The 17,031-nt window shown below is 52.8% G+C and overlaps 8 protein-coding genes across 8 annotated transcripts; 6 read left to right on the top strand and 2 right to left on the bottom strand.

Annotated features, from left to right (window-relative positions):
- Nucleotides 1–270: 270 nt before the first annotated feature.
- On the top strand, nt 271–1,239 carry J4E84_010083 (uncharacterized protein; the record flags this gene model as incomplete). The annotated part of the gene is made up of 2 exons (XM_049392641.1): nt 271–329; nt 378–1,239. 2 exons carry the CDS (start codon nt 271–273, stop codon nt 1,237–1,239), a joined length of 921 nt encoding a protein of 306 aa, XP_049239589.1.
- A 455-nt stretch (nt 1,240–1,694) lies between these two features.
- On the top strand, nt 1,695–2,540 carry J4E84_010082 (uncharacterized protein; the record flags this gene model as incomplete). The annotated part of the gene is made up of 1 exon (XM_049392640.1): nt 1,695–2,540. The coding sequence occupies one exon, from the start codon at nt 1,695–1,697 to the stop codon at nt 2,538–2,540; it is 846 nt and encodes a 281-aa protein (XP_049239588.1).
- A 213-nt stretch (nt 2,541–2,753) lies between these two features.
- J4E84_010081 (uncharacterized protein) lies at nt 2,754–3,841 on the top strand (the record flags this gene model as incomplete). The annotated part of the gene is made up of 2 exons (XM_049392639.1): nt 2,754–2,874; nt 2,928–3,841. 2 exons carry the CDS (start codon nt 2,754–2,756, stop codon nt 3,839–3,841), a joined length of 1,035 nt encoding a protein of 344 aa, XP_049239587.1.
- Nucleotides 3,842–4,691: 850 nt separating this feature from the next.
- J4E84_010080 (uncharacterized protein) lies at nt 4,692–6,481 on the top strand (the record flags this gene model as incomplete). The annotated part of the gene is made up of 3 exons (XM_049392638.1): nt 4,692–4,868; nt 4,942–5,063; nt 5,113–6,481. The coding sequence occupies 3 exons, from the start codon at nt 4,692–4,694 to the stop codon at nt 6,479–6,481; spliced, it is 1,668 nt and encodes a 555-aa protein (XP_049239586.1).
- A 1,060-nt stretch (nt 6,482–7,541) lies between these two features.
- Nucleotides 7,542–8,402, top strand: J4E84_010079 (uncharacterized protein; the record flags this gene model as incomplete). The annotated part of the gene is made up of 1 exon (XM_049392637.1): nt 7,542–8,402. One exon carries the CDS (start codon nt 7,542–7,544, stop codon nt 8,400–8,402), a length of 861 nt encoding a protein of 286 aa, XP_049239585.1.
- A 247-nt stretch (nt 8,403–8,649) lies between these two features.
- Nucleotides 8,650–9,093, bottom strand: J4E84_010078 (uncharacterized protein; the record flags this gene model as incomplete). The annotated part of the gene is made up of 1 exon (XM_049392636.1): nt 8,650–9,093. One exon carries the CDS (start codon nt 9,091–9,093, stop codon nt 8,650–8,652), a length of 444 nt encoding a protein of 147 aa, XP_049239584.1.
- A 569-nt stretch (nt 9,094–9,662) lies between these two features.
- Nucleotides 9,663–10,330, top strand: MSRB5 (Peptide methionine sulfoxide reductase B5; the record flags this gene model as incomplete). Its single annotated transcript, XM_049392635.1, has 2 exons — nt 9,663–9,921; nt 9,975–10,330. 2 exons carry the CDS (start codon nt 9,663–9,665, stop codon nt 10,328–10,330), a joined length of 615 nt encoding a protein of 204 aa, XP_049239583.1.
- A 2,626-nt stretch (nt 10,331–12,956) lies between these two features.
- J4E84_010076 (uncharacterized protein) lies at nt 12,957–14,798 on the bottom strand (the record flags this gene model as incomplete). Its single annotated transcript, XM_049392634.1, has 6 exons — nt 12,957–13,388; nt 13,439–14,169; nt 14,225–14,307; nt 14,363–14,476; nt 14,526–14,596; nt 14,649–14,798. The coding sequence occupies 6 exons, from the start codon at nt 14,796–14,798 to the stop codon at nt 12,957–12,959; spliced, it is 1,581 nt and encodes a 526-aa protein (XP_049239582.1).
- Between the last annotated feature and the right edge of the window lie 2,233 nt (nt 14,799–17,031).

Genomic DNA, 17,031 nt, shown 5'->3' with positions numbered 1-17,031 from the left:
TTTGTAGCCCTGTTAGTGGTTTCTTCTATCAAATACGAGTTTCTCTCCGAATCCATCTTAGGAGAAGCTTGATAACGCAATGTTCGCGCGTGAAAGCATTATCGCTCGCTAGGCACAAGCTGCTTTCTCACTCCTTTCCTCGCCTACAAATTGGGGTGCACCCTCAGCATTGATCGCCTGGTCTCACTACACGGTTCCACACCCAGGTTCAACCACAGCTCCATCTTGCAAAACGTAAACAAGATTACAATCCACCTTACTCGTACCAAAATGACAGCCCCATTACGGCCAGAAGAACAGGAAAAGCAGCTCCGCGACAAGTGCTACAAGTAAGTCCCGCACGAACATGGCGACATATAGCTACTGACGTACAACAGGCTACTTCATACAGAAGCCAAGCTCCTACAACGGTGGAAAGAGGAGGATGCGCGACACGAGGCTCGTAAAGCCGATCTGCAAGTACAGAAAGACAACACCGTCAACGAGCTGAACCAATACGCTCAGGTCGCCTGCCGCAACCTCTGCGACAAGATCTTCAAAGTCTGTCCACGCGAGATACGCGACTACATCTACGCATACCTCCTGCCCAACTCCCCGGTCGTCCTAGAGCATTGCGACCATCGCGATTGCGATAGCAAGCCCTGCGCCAAGGGAAGCGAAACGCTGTATTACTTCGTTGAACCCTACAGTCATCTTTTTAAAACCGCATACGTCATTCCAGAATTCTCCATAGAGCTACTCGAAAAGTACTATCGCACATCCACATTCGACCTACGAGACCAATTTGCAAGGCTAGGCGCCTTCCGGAGCTTGGATAGAGGAAACCTTGGTGTCATACCAGCCAACTACATCCTCAACGTTTCCTTGTGCATACAATGCGACAAGTACGACTTCGACGGGGTAACGGCACCGTTGGCCAGCCTGCATAGGAACTATGCCCTCAAACCCCGTCGAGCGCTGCTCGCAGACCTCGAAGCACTATTCGGTTTCAAGGCTGGCACTAAGATCGATTTACACCTCCACGTAAACCGTGACTGGTTGTTGAATGCGCACGTGGCCGAATACTGGGAATGCGACACCGTCATTCCAGTCATCCTGCCGACGCTGCGTAGGCTAGCTGCTGCTGGTACAAAGGCTAAGTTGTGTTTTGATCATTTTGGGTGGGGGGTGACTATTGATCATGGAGACGTCACGATGGAGGAGATCAAGAGCGGTTTGTCGAAGAAGATTGGCAAATGAGCCAGTTTTAACAGTTCCTTATGTTGAAGCTGGCAAAAGCTGCTGGCAATGCTAGGCGATGAGGCTGTCTGCTGCTTGCTTCTTTCCTTCCCGTCCCAACGGGTGTGTTTTGCCCTCGAATATATGGGTAGAGCTTTTGAGGACCTGATGGCTGGCGTAAGCGGAGTATGCTGTCGATCGTAAGTCATGCAGGGTCCAGACCGCATACGCAGGGCGTGAGTACCTGAATAAGCGATCAGCAGCACCCTGATAGACCATAGTACGACTTCTTGAAATCGGCACACGTTCTCTTCGTGATCTTCTTCAATCTTGATCCAACGACAAAGTATGTGCATCGTGATGTACGCGCTTCCAAAGACAGATGAGATTGGTGGTGTGGGTGCTTGTACATGCGTGCACCTTCGGAAGCGTGCTTTGAGGTACGCCAGCGAGCTCGTGGATGCGCATCTCGCACTATGTCTTGTCAGACTAACACCAACGATAGAGCACTCTCTGAAGAAAATATACGCAAAGCGCGTGTCGCGAAGCTCCAGGAGGAGCTTGCAAGCCTAAAGAAAGATCTCGCCAACACCACACCAACAACAAGAGACGCAGTCGAACAAGTCGCTTGGACGGAATGCCAGCAGCTTACCAACAACATCATGACCAAATTACCGCGTGAGATCCGCGACATGATCTACTTCCACCTCAGCACACGAGACCGCGAACTCATCGAGCGCGAACACTTCCGGACGACCCTGGATCCGATAACGAGGCTCTACTCGTACGACTTCAACAGATGGAAAGCGCAACACTTCCCCGCGCACTACTGGAACACCGATTACGTTGGTCAACCTTTTTACCGCGAACTCGTGGAAAACTACTACCGCACAAGCACCTTTCTCTTCGGCGACGACCCAGGAGTAATGAAGCGTTTCCTCATCACCGACGAGATGAAACTAGGCATTCCCCCAAAAGCACTAGTCTCCAGCGTCGAGATCGGATTGAATGCCGTCTCGCATGACCGCGGTTCGTTCCGCGCTTACATGTTTGGCATACCCAAGTCACCGGAGCGGATGCGGGAGGCTCTCGATGGCATCTTTGAACTAAAGCCTGGCGCTAAGATAGTGATTCGTTTCGTGACTGAGGCGAAGACTAAGGAGGAGAGAGATGAGCATTGCAAGGGGGCGATGGCGATGCTGTTCGACGACGCGCAGGTGGAGAAGATGAAGATGTATAAGGTTAAGTTTGTGGTGGATGAGGGGCAGGTTTGGGATTTGGCGGAGGCGATGAGGGAGGAGTGGATGGGTATTCATGGGTGAAGGCTTGCTACGAATAGAGAACATCAGTCTGAACCTGCAATCAAATGCTGAGGACGTGAGAGTAATGGGCAGCATGTGAGGGAAAGCTGCCCAAAGAAGGCCGCTAGCGTGTAACTCCTGTCAGCTCCGATTGGCCGAAGCATACGCCATCAGGGCCCGGGGGAAGGAGCACCCCGCCATGGCAGAAAATGTTATCGCGACACCCCTCAGCGTATGTTTTTACGCGTCAAACACTTTCCAAACTTCTTCAAACTTCAATTCCAACCTCGCACTTCATTTAGACGCGTCTCGATTCCATATCGCAAGATGGCTGGCGTTCCTAGCACTTACGATGGTACGCACCTTCCGTCCCGTGCTCGTCGGGCCAAATGCTTACCCTGTATACAGCGCCCGTTCACATTGCCGTCATAGGCGGCACTGGTATCTCTTCCCTACCAGGCTTCACCCTCGCCGCTACACTCGACGTCGACACACCATGGGGCAAACCATCGTCACCCGTCTCCATCCTACAACACCCGTCGCCCTCGACCGGCAAGCCTATCCCAGTCGCATTCATCTCGCGCCACGGCCTTCACCACGAACTCGCGCCTCATGAGGTCAAGAACCAGGCCAACATAGCTGCGCTGCGACACATCGGCGTGCGCACCATCATCGCCTTCTCCGCCGTCGGATCTCTCCAAGAAGAAGTGCGACCACGCGACTTTGTCGTCCCCGACCAAATCATCGATCGTACAAAGGGCATCAGGCCATTCACTTTCTTCGAGGGCGGCATGGTTGGACACGTCGGCTTTGGCGACCCCTTCGACAAGCAACTGTCCAATATTGTCAGGCAGTGCGGACACGCGCTGGAGGGAGACGGCATCACACTTCACGAGAAGGGAACCATCATCTGCATGGAGGGACCGCAATTCAGCACACGCGCCGAGTCGAACCTCTACCGTTCGTGGGGCGGCAGCGTCATCAACATGTCTGCTCTGCCTGAAGCAAAGCTCGCGCGCGAGGCTGAGATCGGATACCAGATGATCTGCATGGCAACAGACTACGATTGCTGGAGGGGTGACGGCTCTGAGGACGTCAATGTGGAGATGGTCATGGCACATATGAAGGCAAACGCCGAGAACGCCAGGCGGTTCGTTGGCGCAGTGCTGAACGAGCTCAGCAAGGAGGAGCACACGGAACAGGTGCTCGCTAAGCACCTCGACGGACAGATGAGATTCGCAGGCGCCATGACAAAGAAGGAGGGACGTGGATCAGAGGCCGAGAAGAAGCTCCAGTGGCTCTTCCCTGGCTACTTTGACTGAACGCCAAATGCTAAAAAGCGCGCCATTGACAAAGGCGCATGACATTTGACTACGATATACTCCGATATTAGCAACGCGGAAAGACCTACCCTGATCAAGAATCTATGCATGCGCCCGACGGCTGACCAAGGTTCTGGAGGTAAGACGCAGCCAGAGGCGCCGATTACGGCAGGTCGATAGCAATGGTTACCCCAAAACTCCAAACAGAACTCCATGTTTACATCATGGAAAATATGCATTAGCCGTATCGATAACTATCCGTCGCCAGCAGCCCGTTAGACATCCGCGGGCACTTGTCAAGCTCGATCTCACGATTCTTTCCCTTAGCACCTTCCTTTCTCGTCTATGATCTGCATTGCTACCTGCCGCAATCGCATCTGCAGTTTCCCAGGCTACACAATGAGCGCTCGGAATGTTTATGATATTGAGAAACGGCTGAGTGAGAAATCCGGGCTTACAGGCTGCTCGAGTACTTTGTTCGGGTGATACCGGTGTATTGCGCTGATCAGGTACCAGGGTGTGGCTAGTCAATCAGATGGACAGTACCTGCATGCCTGCCGTTACCTCACAACAACGGGCACAAATTGGAGGGTGACACCGCATATCTGTATTTCTTATCATGCAGATCAACACACTTGTAGGATCGAATTTGTATTTGCACCGCGGGGAAGACGCGCGCGCAGCATAATCCTGGTCAGACATGGGTGCACGGCGGCAGTCCTTCTCGGGTCACCACGGGAAGCATGACTATAAGACACATGATATCGTACACAGTAATGGAGCAGCTCTTGCTCGATACCGCATCCACTCGTCACTCTCCTACCGAACGGTAGCATTCGCAACCGTCATCATGGTTTCAGCGTGGTTTCTAACAAAGGTCTTTGTGGCTTTTGCGCCGCTGACGACGACCGTATACGCACAGTACAACGTCACCACACCCCAATTGCCTCTGTTGCTGGACGCTACCGCAGATGACCTGGCTGCTGGACTTGAGGCTGGAGACTTTACGAGCTTGGACTTGGTTCAGGTAGGTTCCCGGTTTTCTTGCCAACATGTGTAGGCATGGATCTACCTTGGACTGCACCGCTGACATAATGTAGGCTTATGTGGGACGCATCATCGAAGTCAACAAAACTCTACATGCAGTACTGGAGATCAATCCAGATGCCTGGACGATCGCGAAAGAGTTGGACGAGGAGCGAGCTTGTGGAAAGCTTCGTGGGTAAGTTGTGCTGCAAGAAACTGCATGATCCTTCGCTGACAGAATGCAGCCCTCTCCATGGACTCCCCATTCTCATCAAGGACAATATCGCTACCGCTGACGAAATGAACAATACTGCTGGATCTTGGTCACTAATGGGCGCCAAAGTACCACGTGATGCTACAGTCGCAGCCAAACTGAGGGAAGCTGGTGCTATCATCCTCGGCAAGGCCAATCTTTCGCAATGGGCTAACTATCGATCTTCGAACTCTTCGAACGGATGGACTGCTCGAGGTGGTCAAACGTATGGCGCGTATTACCCTGGTCAAGACCCAAGTGGCAGCAGTAGCGGTAGCGGTGTCGCTGCTAGTCTTGGTCTCGCCTTTGGAACACTCGGCTCAGAGACGGATGGATCGATCATCTCTCCCAGCCAGCTTAACAATGTCGTCGGCATCAAGCCTACTGTCGGACTTACAAGCAGAGCACTTGTCATCCCGATCTCTGAGCACCAAGACACCGTTGGGCCAATGGCCCGCACAGTCAAAGATGCAGCCTACATTCTCCAAGCCATCTCTGGACCTGACAGTTACGACAACTACACATCTGCAATTCCCTGGGCGAGCAACGCAACTAATGCCACCAAGCCCGACTACGTAGCTGCATGCACTCTGGATGCGTTGGAAGGGAAGCGAATCGGGATACCGCGCAACGCTATCGGCACACCCAGTCCCCAATCCGCACCCATCTATGCTGCTTTCACAGCTGCTCTCGACGTCCTCCGCTCCGCCGGCGCAGTCATCGTCGACAACACCAACTACACCGCCTGGGACCAGTACCTCGAATCAAACGCCGAAGGCATCGTTCTCGACGGCGACTTCGTCCCCAACCTAGCGCACTACCTTGAGCAACTCACATACAACCCCAACGACGTCCACAGCCTAGAAGATGTCCGTAACTTCACCCAAAACTTCCCCCAGGAGGACTACCCCGACAGAGACACAGCAGACTTCGACAGCTCCATCGCGCAATCCCAAAACTTCTCAAACACCGACATAGAGTTCTGGGAAGCCTACCAAGAAGACCTGTACCTTGGTGGCGAAGGCGGTCTCCTCGGCGCACTATCCACATACAACCTTGACGCCGTCGTTGTTCCTTCGCGCTCTGCTTCTGGTATCTCTGCCATCATTGGCGGCCCTATTGTTACTGTTCCGCTCGGTGCGCTGCCGCCCAACACAACGGTTGTCACGAATTCACGCGGTGATTTAAACGCTACAGCGCCGAATATTCCGTTTGGAATCTCTTTTGCGGGTGCGCTGTGGAGTGAAGAGAGTTTGATTGGCTTTGCGTATGCGTTTGAGCAGAGGACTATGGTGAGGACGAAGGTTGTGCCGTATGTTCAGCCGAGTATTGAGATTGAGAATGTGGTTGGTAGTTATTAGGTCTGAGTTGGGATGACTGGATTGCGGTTACATCAGCGGTGTATGTTGATTGGTATCTGATCGAGCGAAGCAGTGTGCTGCGGGGGAAGGTTATACCGTATAACCAGCGTTGTTGTGAGACGGGGGATTCAGTCGCTATCTATCAGATCGGACGCGGGTCGATAGGTATGAACCTGTATGAGGTTTGTAGAGCGACCGGGAGGATGTGTGTAAGGTCGGTGGATGGTTGCCACCGATTGTCCGATGCGTATTGTTTCGTCTTACATCATCGCAACCACTACGCACTGTGTTCGCAATCAGGCTTTGTCTTTGTCGTAGCTTATGTTATCCTACGCTATGTTTTCCCATTGATTGGTTTATGCTATTGCTCTCCGTAGGCCTGCGTAGCCTTTCAGGTGGAAGTCTACATTGGGCGATGCGCAAAGATTCGCACTCTTCGTATCACCACTCTCAAATTGATAGTCTATGAAGACATTGGCGCTTTCTTTCTGGAACGGTAGTTTGCTGGACAAAGCTAGCGATGTAATGAACGTGTTTTTTGATGCCGCTTCAGCGTGGCTTCTTTGCACGGCCTCGGCATTAAGCGGATTTAGCTTATGCTGGCTGACAAGACGTGGACCGTGTGAGACTTTTGTGGCGTACTTCCAGTGTTGTATACGACGTGAGGTTAGCGTCATTCCGAAAGTGTTCGTGGCTTAGGATGTGTAGCCAGGCTGTTGACGTGAATGGGATCAGGTATAAAGATGGGTGGAAGACAGCAATTGTGAGCAACAAAGCACCCATCAACTCCTTCTGCGAACTCAGTCAAAGAGATATCGCCTCCTCGCATCAATATAACTTTGGAAGCATCAAATTCGATCTGCTATGTCTTCCGCAACCCAGCAACTAACGCACATCCGCAAAGTCGCCCTCATCGGCGTACGCCCCTCCACATCCCATCCTCCATTCATCCCACTAACACCATCAGGGCACCGGACAAGTCGGCTCCCACATCCTCACCCACCTCCTTGGTACGGGCAAACACCAGGTCACAGCTCTGACCCGACATACCAGCACCGGCATGTTTCCCACTAACCCCAACCTCACCGTCGTCAAGGTCGACTACGACGACGACACAGCCCTCACCTCCGCCCTCTCCAACCACGACTTCCTCATCATAACCCTCTCCGCACGCGCCCCACCGACCCTCCACCCCCGTATCGTGTCCTGCGCCGCGGCCGCCAAGATCCGCTGGATCATGCCTAACTACTTCGGCTACGGCATCGGTGATCGCGCGCTCAGTGGCAAGGCTGACTTACCCACCAACTTCGAGCGCTACATTGACGATGTGAAGAGCACGCCAGGACTCGATTACACAGCGCTTGTATGCGGCTTCTGGTACGAATTCAGTCTCGCAATGGGGGAACCGTGGTTTGGCTTCCGGATCCGCGAGAGGAGCGTGACGATGTATGGGGATGGGATGAAGAAAGTTAATGTGAGTACGTGGGAGGCTTGTGGGAGGGCTGTTGCGGGGTTGTTGTCTCTTCCCGTGCATTGTCAAGATGCCACCGATGGTGTCGCGTTAGAGAAGTGGAGGAACGAAGGTGTTTACATATCGTCTTTCCTGGTGTCCCAGCGCGATATTCTAGATAGTTTACACCGGGTGCTCGGGACGCGAGATGCGGATTGGACGATCAGATATGAGGATGTGGAGAAGAGGTTTGGGGATGGGATGAGGGAGTTGGGAGAGGGGAAGATGTTGGGGTTTGCGAAGGCGCTTTATGCGGGGGTTTGGAGGAGTGAGGGGGCTGATTATGAGAGCATAGGGGGTTTGGATAATGGGGTGTTGGGGATGGAGAAGGAGGATTTGGATGGGGCGACGAGGAGGGCGGTTGAGATGGCGATGGGGCCGATGGGGGATGTTGAGGGACAGTTCAGGTAAAGGGACTTGGTGGGATGTGGGGTTGTGACGTTGTAATTTGAGCAAGGAAAGAGCGATGATGATATCAAAGATAGGGAATCGTGTAGCTAAATTCGATGATGTTGTGGAAGGCGCGATGATGTACCGTCGGCCATCATGGTTCATGCTCTAATAATCTAGCTCCTACCCCACCTACATCCTCTCGTTAGCATCTGCCTTCCCTCGCTCATTTAAGACAACTTACCAAGATTTCTCCTACTCGATACGCCTATTTCCAACTCCTACCCTTCTCTATCTTCCCCTCGCTCACAGGTGAACCAAAAACATTCCATTGCGTGGAGCTTCCGCGCACCTGCCATACCGATTCTTCGTCCTTCTTGTCATACGATTTCCTCTCCTTCCATTCTTTCCACCGCTCGCGCAGCGATCTCTTCTCTTTGATGTCCGGCTCAGGCTCGGGCTCTGCCATGAGGGCGGCGATGGTTGATCCTGGGACGCCACTGCCTTTGTGACGCGATTGTGCGAGCGCAGAAGCAGTCTGGGGATTGACGGGTGCTCCAGTTGCAGTTTTGCCATGTTGCGGCGGTGGCTTACGTGAAGGCTTGGGGTCGTAGGATGTTGGTTGGTCTGGTTTTGGACTCGGTTTTGTGCTCGATGATGTTGGGGTCGATGCCGCAATCTCTTTCGCCTGCTCGCTTTCCTTGGAATCCATCGCGTGGGTAGCCGATACGCGCGAATTCGGCGTGTGTGAAGATTATAAGTACATCAATTGTTCGCGGGATAGAGACACGGCAATCTGACGGTGCTCATGTAGGCAACACAGCGACCACGATACATGTTGTTTTTCAGCTGTAGCGAGTTGGAGTCAGCCTTGGCCCACATCTGCAGTCAGCATCGTACCACCGACGCATCCTGTCACCTGCCAGTGCCGAACACCCGAATGCGAATGGAACATATGCGATGACAGGCCGTGATGGGCGCGCCGAGAACCCCGAGTCGCGGCAACATCGACCCAGTATGAATCTCAGGCCTCACAAGGTGTTAGAGCTGACACTCGCCACGACGAAAGATTCTACCTAGCTAGGTATGATATCGCGATAGTCACGATATCGGAAGGACGATGGTGTTGATGGCGCGCGACATTGATGACGCCATGTACTCGATTTGTCAAAGCTTCGGTGGCGGAAGCTCTCCGCCACCCCTCCGCATCATCTACAATCCGCCGAAGAACAATTACTCCTCCAGAACAACGACCACCACCTTCCCGTAAAACGAATCCACATGCGCTTCCCTTCCTTCCCCACATTCCTCCGCGCCTTCCACACGGTCACCAACACAACAAGCGCTTTTATCCGATCGAGTCCTGCTAGCACGCTCGGTCGCACTATCTACAACACGCCACAGCGCGCTGTCATATACCGTTCGATGCCAAATATCCCCTTCTTGGGCGCCCTTTTCGGATCTTCTAGCAGTATGGCGGACAACACAAACTACCCAGTCCAGAAGCCCGAGGGCGAGTGGCAAGCACAGCTATCGCCAGGTACAACAGCACCTGTCCCAACTACCAGCGCACGGTCACTAACACTACGATAGAGCAATTCCGCATCCTCCGAAAGAAAGGCACCGAAATGCCCGGCTCCAGCAAATTCGACAAGCACTACCCCGACGCCGGCGTCTACAAGTGCACCGGCTGCGAAGCGCCCCTCTACAAGGCAAACCACAAGTTCGACTCTGGCTGCGGGTGGCCCGCGTTCTGGGATGCCGTTCCTGGCGCGGTGGGACAAAAGCCTGACCCCGGTCTTGGCATGATGAGGACGGAGATTGTCTGCAATAACTGCGGAGGTCACTTGGGGCATATCTTCAAGGGCGAGAGGTTCGGTAACCCCAAGGATGAGAGACACTGTGTGAACGGTGTGTCGATTAACTTCAGTCCTGATGATAAGAACTGAGCTTCTGGGTCATGGATTGGATGAGTTGAGTGGTGTATATATGGGGATGTAGGGCTAAGTGTATTAGTGACGACGAAATGAGAGACGACGTTGATCAGTGGCTCTGATAAACTCGCGCATGACGTGCAGTGGTTGCTGGCATGGCGTTCTTCATCTTATAGCGGACTCGGTTCAGCTACTTGAGCCCCCACGTCATCTCAAACAGCTATATGAAGCTGCAGATTGCTTGAACTGATACATACGACCATAGGATCATGAAAATTAGGCTTCCCGTCCGCTCAGCCATATACAAGCATGATACCGGCGGATTAGTAGTTAGGTGGGTGACCACTAGCGAATCCCCGCTGTTGTATGTTTTTGCTCTTTTTTGCCCCGGATCTGAAATGAGGACTCTCGAACCCATGCCTCTCTTTCTGCCCTTGTCCTCTTTTTTTGCTCTTTTTGGCTGACCTAGCTGGACGAGCAAGCTGATTCATCCACCTTATACAAGGAAAAAGCTAAACAGGCCTACAGCCTACATTAACGCTAAGTTATCTATCTTGTAGGGTTTTAAGTTAATGCAGGCTGTAGGCCTGTTTAGTTTTTTTCTTGGTTGGCGTGCATCTGTAGATTTATCACACGGCTCGTCACGCGACGCTGATAGCAAACGTTAGTTGTTCCTATATCTATCAATTTCCTTACGCATCCAGTCTACAACAGACACTCTAAGGTAAGATGACATCTAACAGCGAAGACTACGCTAAGACCGATGAAGTCGACGGTTGCGCCATATGCATGAAGAAATGGACCACCGCATGTACTGGATGCGGCAATATCGGCTACTGCTCCGAAAAATGTCGACAAGAAGACGCGCCGCAGCATAATACCATCTGCAGCACCTTCAAGGACTTTCAAGACCGGCCAAGCGAAAAACACTTTCGAGCCCTCTACTTCCCTGCCGATGAGCCCAAGCCACGATTCATCTGGCTCTTCATGGACGGAGAGAGTCTCACCTGGAAACCCAATCCTACTGATCTGGCCAAGTATGTTCCAGGATCACCTTCGTCGGCGGACTCGTTCATAACAGATCACCGTGTCGTGCAGGATAACCGCGGCCAGGGTGATCGCGGCGAGAACCGAGACCTCATAAAGGGTTTATGCATCGAGTATGATCCAGTGTCCCAGGGTCAGTCCGGCAGCCACAAGGGTCCGGCTTCCATGGAGCAGTCAGCCAACATGTGCTTTGCTAGAATGATTGAACCAAAGGTTGGCGGTCTTCGTCGTGGTGGCCAGGTCGGTCGTGTTCACGGGTATAATCCAGACTTTGGACAAAGGTCAGGGGATGTGGATTGCACTTCGTTGGGTCCGCTTCTGGCATGGGTCACGGAGGTTACTTTGTATTAGACATCTAGGGGAATGCTGCGGATCTGACTGCGAGGATTGTGTTCGTTCAGGACATAGTGGGGCCCATGGATATGTATACCAATAGAATAATGACCAGCATTCAGACCCAACGATAGATCGATATACCCTAGTAGCTTTCAAGCCAGAAAACCTTTCGCCAATTTTCACCATAATCATGCATGCAATTCACTAGTTTCCCTGCTTTTAGCATAGTAGTTCACAGTGCATGCCCGGATCATTGATCAGATACACTACCCTCTCACGTACCTCGACAGCTCCACCTAGGTTGCCTTGACCAACTACCACGACGCGACTGCACACGCAACCCATCAACACTGACATCCTTGTAACACGCGAGCATGTCCCGCTACCGCCTCAGCAACGTCTTCAACGACCAATACACATACATCTACACCACACTCACAAACCCAGACCCCGAAGCCGAATGCTTCATCTGCAAAACACCCTACTCCCCCCACGACCCCGAAGGCTGCCAAGCAATCCAACTCCATCCCTGCGGCCACATCATCGGCCACTCATGCTTCACAGAATGGATCAACCGAACACCCCAATCGTGCCCATACTGGTCCCACCACCTCGCTCCCACGCTAAAAGCCTCAGCCTCAGACGATAGTCTTGAAGTCAAGTTCCTCCGTTGGCTGGTGCATACAACATGGATAACTCACATAGACCACCACCACGACTTCCACCTTGAGATTCTCACCCCGCTCAAATGGCGCAGACGCGCACTGTGTGCCGTGAAAGCGCTAGCCAAGGGCACCCTCACAGACGAGGACGTTAATGTGCTAACCAAGGCTTCTTTCCTCACGTTCGTGGACCCGGCGTTTCGGCGTGAAATATACGCAAGCATCCGTGTTTTCGTGGTAGGCCTTGGGGTAGAGCTCATGGGTCGTGCGATACGACTTTACTTCTCGATCGGATCCGATAACGTGCTTTTGGACTTAGTAGGTAGGTTGGTGTGGTTGACCATTCTTATAATTTGGGTTTCGATACTGGTATACGCGTGCGCTTATTCTGGGGTTACGTGGTGGGTGTTGAAGTTGGGTGTGCGGCGACGTGGCGCCACTGAGCGAAGGAAACGTTTTAGCATGCAGGAGTTGTTTTGGAGTGGTTTTCGATTGGGAAAGAAGTCTAGATGAAAAGAAGGTATATATGTACAAAGATATAGGTATGAAGGTTACGGGGCTACGTAGATCCAATAACCCTAGAATTTTGGAAGCCTTCACTGACGCTTGACGTACTCGACAGGTCCGTCGTACTTGTCCTTCCCAATTACGTAGTAGTAACCCATTGCAAAGACGACAAGTACAGCGAACATGACTATGGACCAGTTCATGTCTGCCAAAGACGGGTTTGGCACCTCGGGGAAGCAGATCAACACGATAGCCAAGGAAAGGTATGTGATAGCGATGATGTTGATGTAAATGCCCGCCTTGCCAAGGTCGAATTTGGACGGAAGGAGTGGTTCTCCGAGAACACGTTTCCTGATCATGCAGCCGATGACGATGATGTTGGCCGTGAAGATACCGAGACCTCCTAGCGCGATGACGATGTTGAAGGCGATGGCGGAGCCGATGTTGATCAAACTCAAAAGTGCGGTTCCTACGAGGGTAGCGATGACGGAGTTGACGGGGATGTCCCAGCCTGGTGGTACCTAGGGTGAGGATTAGCGAAAGGATCAGGAAGCGGGAAGGATGAACGTACGTAAGCGAACCAGTTGGAGAATGGGAGACCTTGATCACGGGCGAAAGACCAGAGTTGGCGGGATGAAGCTGTCACCTGGTTGACCGAGCTGAACATGAGCAGCGAGCAAATGAGTACTACCAGGATGTTGGTGGCTACGATAGATCCCGTCGCATTCAACAAGATCTGGATCCATGGCTGACCAAGCGGGGTGGCGAGAAGCGTGTCGAGGTCGTTGCCGAGAGTGGAAAAGACGGTGACAGTCATGATGAAAGCCAATGAGTAGTTCACGACGGCCGTGGAGACCATGGCTCGAGGGCTGACCCACGCAGCGTCTTTGACTTCCTCGGCGAGATGGACGGCCAAGTCAGGGTCTCCAAGGGTAAGGATGGGACCAAGAATACCGACGAGAGTCGCGAGACCTGTATTACCCCAGCCACTGGGGTCTTCAAAATGGGTCCATGTGGTTGTGACATCTGAGCGCTCGCCCATGACCCAGAGGACGACGACGAAGGCGAAGAATCCGAATACATGGAGGACGAGTCCAAAGCCTTCCAGCAGGGGAAGCTTCCTGACTAGAACGGTGTTGCACAGGATTGAGAATGTGGTGATGGCGATGGACAGAAGGGTGCTATGCCAGCCTTGGATGACATAGGATGGCTTGTTCAGCACGATCAGAGCTGTGAACTGATCGGCGACCGCAAAGGCCGTACCAGCCATACCTGTTTGCCATGCGATGACACACAGCCATCCTGGATTGATCGGTCAGTACTGCATACATGCTGCGTTCAACCATAGGTAGCATACCGGTGATGTAGCTGAGTATCTTCTGATATTTCCTGGGTGCCAATTCCGATATCCAATGGTATTGCCCACCAGCTGTCGGAGCCCTATGTTTGTGTCAGTGAGACGCATTAATGCCTTATCAATTTCACAATCACCTACATGGACACCATCTCTGCCAATGAAAGCGTGACGAAGAACATGCCGAAGCAGACGACGACAAGTAACCAGATACCGCCGGCAGCTCCTCCATTGTAGAGCGAGATTCCGATACCACTACAGCAACGTCAGCAGTCTTCTTCGTCTTCGAAGAACAGTACCATACATCAATGCGTATTCCCATGTGCTGCCAAGCAGTACAGCAAAGCCGAAGATGGTCAAGAACTTGAATTGCCGCTGATCTCTTGTCAGTATATCGGAACCTCTCCGGCGGGCGTTTTCAACATACTCTCAACTCCTGCAGCTTGCCCATGCGATCCATATCGCTCTCATCACTATGTGTGCCATACTTTTCACCCACGGCAGTCTGGTTCGCCAGCTCGATGCTGGTGGGAGAGTCGATCGCCTCCGAAGGACCCTTCATCATGCTGTCGTTCATTGTCGCGATGCGTGCATGCCACAATTAGATGGAGGAGTGTAGTCGGTAACCAGTAATCAGAAGAAAAGAAATTCGATAGGGTGGTTCCGATGTCTGCTGCGGGACGTACTATCCCATTCGAGAGGGTGGCGCTGGGTGGAGCAAACGCGCTCAGCTGTCTCGTTCGCTTGGAGACACTGCAGGGTATCTGGTACGTAATAATGGGAATCAAAGGATCTGGAGGATCAGATTGGAGACCGGGGGCCTGGCGCATGCCGCGAGCTTGTTCGCGTGTTCGCAGGTTTTCATGTGGCAGTGGGACTCTCTGGACGCACTGGACAGGTTCAGTATGCTCCGCAGCACGTATTGTAGGATCTAGATGCTCTTCGCTTATGCGCAGAGAAATGGCAGTCACAGAAGGACCGGCTTGCGCACCGGCTTGCGCCGCAGAACTGCCGTTAGTCTAGGATCCTGACGGGTCGGGAAGCCCACGCGTGGGATGGCTGCTCGACTGCATTTCTCCTGCGTCGGAGCTTTAACCGGATGGGAACATCGTCTTTGGCGACTGCAAGCATGATGACACAGTGACATGTTGATCTGCAACATCTTCGTGAAACTGCCATGCGTGGAATGCAGCCAGAGATACGATGCGAAGATCGAAGATGGGGACAGTGGAGTGGTACATGTGAAATGAGAGATTGTTCTGAAGGATGGTGTGGGGTGAGTGGCGCCGACGGGACGGCTGGTGGACTTCTGGAGACTTCAGGCCTTTAGCGCAGGGAAAAGCTTGAGTCAGCCCGGGCCGCTGGCCGCGCGTGTCAGGACTCGAGGACAGCATTGCGAGCTAACAATCAGACCACGCCGATGCGACTCACAAATACTTCCACGAGTGAAGCGAGCCGAATACATATTAACGTGATCTTGTCTACTGCGCGCAGTAAATCTCTGACGCGAGAAGCACCGAGAGTCTTATGACAGACTCGCCGTCTCCCGTACAGCCCCAAATACCCGGTGGGAGCGGGCTGCGGGAATTCCGACCTCTTCGTTTTATGTATGTACAGTAGGGCCGTACTGCATACTTGTTGCTCTCTATATACAGGCACGGCACGGTTCGGTCAGTGCTCGGCCGATTGCGCACGAGGGAAAATTGATCGGGATTGGATGCTGGGTATCATCATCTCGGCATCCCAGCCCTTGGCGACCAATGCAGGCAAAGTCCCGGAGGCGAGCGGCTATCAGGAGCCAAGGTAGCGACCCAGTATTCAGGATCACTCTTGCGCCTCACGTTCTCGAGTGTGATGGAGGGACATGAGTGACACGGTAAGATCTGTTCTTTGAGGCCCGACATGTTTCCAACAACCAACGGTGTCCAGAACCTTATTACTGCATGTCGTGCGCAACATAGCAGCCGTTTATAACGCCTTTTTGCCAGTCTGTTTGGCCTCACGCGACAGATGGCGTACTCATCCAGTTCCTCGCCCCTGGCCAGGGCGTCGGACAACCGCTTTGCCCGCATCACAACCACCGATCAGGGCGCGACGCTTTGGGTCGTCACGCTTCTTTCCATGATTTATGCGATCCTGGTACTTGCAGTTCGCCTTGGGTTCACGAAATGGAGAGCGCATACCTGGGACGACTTTGTCGTCGTAGTAGCACATGTACGCGTCGCGAAGCCCCGCCTTTACTGCCGTTATCAGTATGATCCGAAGCTGACGTAAACACAGCTTTTGGCGTTCAGCATGTGGGCCTTCTTGTTTTCAGCGCTGAAGAGGGGTCTCGGGAAGTCGTATAGCATCTTAGAAGATGCAGAGATATCTAAAACACAAGAGGTCAGCCAAAGGTCTCTTTTCTACCTCCGTTTCATCCAACACGCTGATATACGCTGACACTTTGGATGTCGTCAGCTTTTTTATACGAGTTGCATCCTGCTATACATTGCACTCGCTTTTTCGAAGGTCTCTATCCTCATGCTCATCCGGTCTGTATTCGCGCGGAACGTCAAAGTCTCCATACTAGCGATTGGCACCGGCGTCGTCGTAGTGGTGTTGGGCCTGATCGGAGCCATTGCAACCAGGACCGAGTGTTCAGTTGATACCGTCATACCGAAGCCTGGAGACGAGTATTGCGTCGATTTAGTAAGTCTAACCTCCGTCTGCTTCGAAAGGCAGTATCAGCTCGCATGAGTGGTGCCTCATATCTGGTGCCATCCCTGTCAATGTTCTCTTGTCAGATCCACACATGTTTCCGCACAAAC

This window comes from Alternaria hordeiaustralica (assembly GCF_023758085.1).
Source record: "Alternaria hordeiaustralica strain BMP 2776 chromosome Unknown scaffold_36, whole genome shotgun sequence".
Taxonomy (NCBI): Eukaryota; Fungi; Ascomycota; class Dothideomycetes; order Pleosporales; family Pleosporaceae; genus Alternaria; species Alternaria hordeiaustralica.
This window is presented reverse-complemented; position numbering and strand designations above follow the sequence as displayed.